At 44.8% G+C, this 6,283-nt stretch overlaps 1 protein-coding gene across 4 annotated transcripts in view; it reads left to right on the forward strand.

Annotated features, from left to right (window-relative positions):
• The window catches only part of Ahi1 (Abelson helper integration site 1), a 129,036-nt gene extending 123,080 nt beyond the window's left edge, over window positions 1-5,956 (forward strand). For all 4 annotated transcript variants that reach the window (XM_021221070.2, XM_029532960.1, XM_029532963.1 and 1 more), the window contains 2 exons: window positions 157-259; window positions 4,556-5,956. In XM_021221070.2, coding sequence (XP_021076729.1) covers window positions 157-259; window positions 4,556-4,558 — 106 coding nt within the window. In that variant the 3' untranslated portion in view covers window positions 4,559-5,956. The remainder of the gene's footprint in view (window positions 1-156; window positions 260-4,555) is intronic.
• The last annotated feature ends 327 nt before the right edge of the window (window positions 5,957-6,283 follow it).

Consider the following 6,283-nt stretch of genomic DNA (forward strand, 5'->3'; position numbering starts at 1 on the left):
CTGGATAACCCCACATGTAGCTCTGTCCAGTGGTTTCCTCAGACCCTCCCACCTGTCATCTTGTCCATCCCAACCCTTTCCTAGATCCACGCCTTGTCTAATCCACTCCAGCCGCTGGCTTACTGGCATCTCTCTTATCCTCTTTCCTTCCTGTAGTTCTGAGAAGGGCAAAGATCAAAATGTGGAGGACCGAGGACACAAAGTGGATATGGGGACAAAGAAGAGCGAGCCGATGGTCCGCAAAGTCACCCTGATAGAGGTAAGAGAGACTCGGCAGAGACATAGTCCATCACCAAGAAAGGATGTCAGACATCCTGGTCAGCAATGGCAGGTGCCAGAGAGCACTGGCAAGATGCTATAAGCACTGGCAAGGGCTCCTTGGGAAGTGCAGCCAAGAAGCTATTAGTGGCCTGCGGGAAGTGTTGGTAGACAGGACTAGTAGTGTTAAGTCAGACTGTCGTCAGCCTGAAGGAAAAAGACCTCCAGAATCCTCTTTCTCCCTAAAATCCTGGGCTGTGAACAGAGAACAGTCGGACTGTACAGTAACCAGCAGGAAACTCAATGTGGAGATCTTTATACAGAGAGAATGACAAGAAGGTCTGCGGACTGAGAGGTAAGCGCCACCGACAAGCCCAGCCAGGTGTGGGAAGAAGGAAACAAGCCTGCCTTATGCTGTAACCTGGACAGTGGGCCGTGCTGACCTCTGAGACAGGCCCTTGGGGACACGGTGGCAGGTGGGCAGGCATGGGAATGGAAGGGAGCCTGACGGGCACCTTGCTTTCATTGCAGGCAGAAAGTTACCGAAACAAAATGCTCAGGGGTCCAGCCCTAACTGTGCCCACGTGCATGCGTGTGGTACATGCTGGAAATCAGCTTCCATAACTTTTTAATTAGAAGAAAAATAAGTTAATCTACTTGTATAGAAAAACCTAGATGAATAATTAAGTAATCCTGGGAATGGCTTTGTATGCCATCATGCTATTAGAATTAGGAAACATTTTAGGTTGTCCTCTAGGTTTTTGATTGCTCTCGCTGTGTCATCCCGATTGCTTGTGTCTTAGGGACAGGCAGCTCCTGTTCCCTAGACTGGCCGCAGGCTCTTGGGCTCAAGCAGTTCTGCCTTAGCTTCTGAGAACCTAAGTGGCTCCATGCCACTGTGTCCAGCTAGGAACCATTTTGGAACAGATGTTTGGATTTATGGACTGGAAACGTTAAAAGTGGTGCAGGCAAGATGGCTCAGCAGTTAGAGCACCTGCTGCCCGTTCCCAGCAGGCACTGCAGGAACAGCTGTCAGTAACTCCAGTGGCAGGACCGGTGCCCTCTTCTGTCCTCCTTGGATACTACGTGGTGTACATGCATGCATACGTATGTACATACATGCATACAGGCAAAATACTCACACCCATAAAATAAAAATAAATTTGTTTTTTAAAAAATTATCTATAGACTAATAAAGTTTTTAAACAACAGCTGGGCTGGAAAAGAGTGTTACCTAAAGGATTTGTACCTGTAGCGTATAGAATTTTCCTAATGATTTTGTACCTGTAGCGTATAGAATTTTCCTAATGCTTTTGTACCTGTAGCGTATAGAAAGCTTCAGGAGATCATCAGAGAAAGAAACAATTTTTTCACCACAAAAATAACAGCAAGTTTCAAAATGTAGGAAATATATTTTTTATGAGAACACAAGGAAGTGGGTTATGCTCATAGACGTATGTCCCTGTGTACAATCCAGTTGTTCTTTGTAGGTGCAAGCTTGCTAGTAAGTTTGTTTTTATTTTCATGAAAGAGAGCATGTGAGGGTGTACAATTTTCACAATTCTTTTTTTTTTTTTTTTTTTTAACTCAGAAATCCGCCTGCCTCTGCCTCCCAAGTGCTGGGATTAAAGGCGTGGGCCACCACACCCGGCTAATTTTCACAATTCTTACATAGCTACATGTGATGAAGACTGTCTGCCATCCCAGTTGCTCGTGTTCGAAGCTGGAAGAGTGTTGAGAGCCAGGGGTTCAAAGCTGTTTTGGGCCAACTAGGGAAACTCCATCTCAGAACTAAATATGTCCCTTACCAGACAGCAGGGGAATATTTGAGGACAAGGGAGAGAGTCAGTTAAAAGACTGTGTCTTCAAGTGGATGTTTAAGAGGAAATTTTAATTCAGTCTTTATGAGGAAAGCTGATTTGCCTCTTGGTGGGAGGTTGATAGTTAAGCCCACTCGTGACAGCACAGTTGAGGCTGTTGCTTCAGTGGATGCTCTAATAAAAGGAATGTACTAAATTGTGAAACACTTAAATAACAGTTGTCAGGTACTCGTTAGCCATTGGACACAGTTTTTGTCATGTTTTTGTCATATTGCATATGAATGGAAAGATGTAATTGATAAATCTAGAAGGTAGGTATAAATAGTCAGCATGTGTGTGCCCCTGAAGAGTGTGCACCAGCAGGTGTGAGTACACTGCAGGTGTGAGTTCACTGCAGGTGTGAGTTCACTAATGTTAACCCTGTGGTGATTATTTTTCATTTGTATCTATTTATTTCCTGATTTTTTTCTACTCGACATTTTCACACTCCTTCAACATTGCCTTCAAAATGAACCTAATTTCAGAAGTTCTAACATGACCTATTCTTTCTACACAAGAGCCTGAGGCTCAAGGTCTCCCCAGTTCCCTAAGCAGGGTGTTCTCCTCCTCCTCCGTGTTGAGGGCTCGGCCTGGATAGCAAGTTCCTGTAGTGCTCTCAGGCCACCACTGCATGCTGGCATTTCCTATGTGGGAGCTCAGCCCAGAACGAAGCCCATCCCGGGTCCAGTTCCTTCTGACATAAGGCCTGGCCTGCGACCCAGTGTCGCTGCTCACACACACTGGGTTTCATACTCACCTTCAGGATCTTGCTGTATAGATCCCCCTTTCTCTGTCTTACAGCCTCTGTCCTGAGTTAGCTGTAGGCCTACTCTGAATGAGTGTGCCTCAGAGGAGGGGGGGCTTGGCTTCCCTGACTGCCCCTCCCGTCCCTTTCATCCTAACCCTGCCTCCCTCCCGCCACAGGCAGCCTGTGTGTTTCTTGCCCTGCTCCTTCCTCCTGAGGGGCTGAGTCGGTTCCCTCAGAGACTGTCGCTGCTGCTTCAGCTTCTCTCAGGGCTTCTCTGTTTACTTTTCACAGCTCGGCCTCCATCTTCTGCACCCGTGGAGCCATCACTGATTCCCACCTGTGGCCTGTCACCCTTCCCTTTCTTTCTTCCTCCTGTGCCACCATCATGCGCCGTCGTCCCCTTCTGTCTGTTGTGCTGTCCTAGCCTTTCTTCTCCTCTCTGTGTTCTGCAGGATTTAGGGTCTCTGTATGACGTGTACCTGCATTTATTTGAACCCCCACTCTGCTCTTTCCCTCTCTTATCCGTCCCTAATTGGGCCGGAAGTATGACATGATAACAGAAATGACTTTCTGACTTCTGTTTTATAGTAGTTTAGCACGTTGTGTCTGTTGCATTTTACACTTAAACCAGTTGCATTCATGAGTTTCACTTGGACCAGTTTCTGCACTTCTGCACATCACAGGAGTTTATCTGTGTAATTGCATTTAACAAATTTAAAATCAAAAAACCTGAACTAACAACAGAATTTGTCCCAACGTTGGATGTAAATTTTTTCTCATATGGAAAAAAAAATAACATAAACACATACTTAAAGTAAGTAAGGCCTGTTTTGGAAAAACACTAGTGTTTGCCTCCCGGGAAAGGACAGTGGGGAATGGCTGGCCTCCACTCTTGCCTGCCAGTGTGTCAGCGATTGCTTTTCTCAGAGGTCACCAGTGAGTTGACCTAACCTATTGCCATTGTTCCAAGGCTACGTCTTGTTTCTAAGGATGGTCTAGTGCTCTGGCCTCTCTGGTTAGAGGGATCCCAGGAGGTTTAAGTCCAGAGTCAACTGTGCCACTCAAATGGTCAATCCCACTGTCTGTCACATACTCGCTATCCGTGTCCACTGTGGTTTCTAAGGAAGCAACATCTGTATGCTGGCCCTTGATTTTTAGTAATAATAACTTGTTGTATCCCGTGATTCTGTTAGATGCATGGTCAGCAGTGGTAGCCAGTAACAATGACAGCCATGGCGGGTCAGAAGCACAGAACGCCTTGGCTCACTTGGCTCGTCCAGTGTGAAAAATATAATTAGCCCAGTTTGGAATTTAGACCCAGCCATGGAGTAAGTGAGAGAATCTCCATGAAAGCGGTCTACCTCTTTATAGTGATGAAACTGAAATCCCTCCACAGGAACCCCCGCCTCCTGAAGGGAAGGACTCCGCCCCGGAAGCTGCTTCCTTCAGCATCTTGTCTCTTTTGCTCCTGTCAGTGCAGAAAGAGTCAGTACAGTTGCTAACAATGCACAGAAATGTGAACAGTATAGCCAGGGGCAAGCTATACACCCGCTAATATGTTAATATTGTTATATTAATATAGCACTTTTATTTAGCATGTGAGGTGTGTTGCTGAGTCTCTTACTTGCATAACTGTTCCGGTTGTAGCTGGAAGATGTCACTCATAATCTTGTGTGCTTTTCTCCGTTAGTAAAAAGCTGGAGAAGAAGCAGAAACTGCCTGATGAGTACACGTGACATGAAGTCTACACCAGACGGAGTTCTCGTTAGATTTGGGGGTGAAAAGAAGCAGTATTTATTGACCTTATGAAAAATCTGAAGCAAAGTTAGCTCTAAAAAAGAAAAAGTCACTGTGGCCTTTGGGCTTAATTGTTATAAACCATTGTGAGTGTTATTGGTCAAAGTATTGTGCTTGTGCTATTAGTAACTACATCAAAATTACATTGCTGCTGCTGGAAAAGCCAATAAAGAAAACTCCAGAACTGCTACTCAGTAAATGTGAATAACAGTGTGCACAGTGTTAGTCATTCACTAAGTCATCGTCCCGTGTGGTTGTGCTGTAAGCCATCGTTCCATGTGGCAATGGCCATGGCATGGCTGTGCCATAGGCCATCATCCCGTGTGGCTATGGCCATGATGCTCTGCTCAGAATGCAGAGAATCTGCTTTTGAAGTTAACCGTGTGTAAAACACAAGTAGTTTCTGGATATTGTGTCTTCAAACAGCCCCAGTAACAAAAGCATTAAAAAAAGACAGTTTGCTTTTAAGAACTAAATGTTTGTGTTTCCCTTGAATGAATTTATGTAACTCAACACTCCTAGACTAAGAATGATTTTGGCTGGACTGACAACAGTATACCAAATTTATTTTTATTTTTTAGACAGAGTTCATATTTAAGAACATAAGTAATTTATGAATATAAACTATGTAGTGGTTATTTTAGTCTGAATATTTGTTTCTAAATTATTACACAGCATTATTTATGCCTTTAGTTTCAGAATAGCAATGACATTGCCGTATGGCCATATGTTGCAGTTAGATATAGCCGAGACTCCTCCATCTTGGTTTTCTCTTGACTCGTCCCTTTCTTCAGCTGCATGGAAAGTCTGTCAGTAAAGCATTTAACCCCAACAAGGTCAGACTGTGGTAAAGTTAGAAAAACGTATTCACCGAAGTAAACAATTGATCTCGTTGAAATAAGAAGTGAGAAACGCTGTGTTGAGCACTGAGGTGTAAACATGTCCAGATGCACAGCGTGAGTAGATTCGAGTGAGTAGCTTCGAGGACACATCTATTTGCCTCTTAGCCCTGCACATGTTGTAGAAGCTTAAAATGGGAACATGCCCCTGCTGTGGAGAACCTTGGTAGAATTATTGTTAGTACTAAAGGAGATTTCCAGCACATACAGGGTGGCACTGAAAACTGCTGAAGCCCACAGTCCTCAGTGCCGAAGGCTCAGCGGCCAATGCCAGCGGCTGTGGTTGTGTGTCCGTGCCCCTGGCGCACTTGGGTGGGCAGCTCAGTCACTCTGAACTTGCTTCTCTTCTGTCTTGTGAGTGTGCTGCTTGAGACAATTAAAAATAAAGCTGTGTTCCTACCCCTTCAGCTCCTGGTTTCTTTCTTTTCTGTGTGTGTGCACATGTGTGCTGTGTATGTATATTCATGCATGCAAGAGTGTTTGTGTGGTGTGCATGCACATGCCTGAGTGTGGGCCCTGTGTTGATGTCAGCCATCTTGCTCAGTCATTCTTCCACTTCACTCGAGGCAGGGTCTCTCAGCAAACCCAGAGCTCACTTACCAACAAGGATCCCCCATCTCTGCCTTCTGAGCCTTTGACCCTCCCGAATTCACATGGGATTCATCAAAAAGAATTTCAACAAATCAAAATTAAAATCGAAACTAATGAAAAAACATATTGGA

The sequence above is a fragment of the Mus pahari genome, chromosome 21 (genome assembly GCF_900095145.1).
Source record: "Mus pahari chromosome 21, PAHARI_EIJ_v1.1, whole genome shotgun sequence".
NCBI classification, from domain to species: Eukaryota; Metazoa; Chordata; class Mammalia; order Rodentia; family Muridae; genus Mus; species Mus pahari.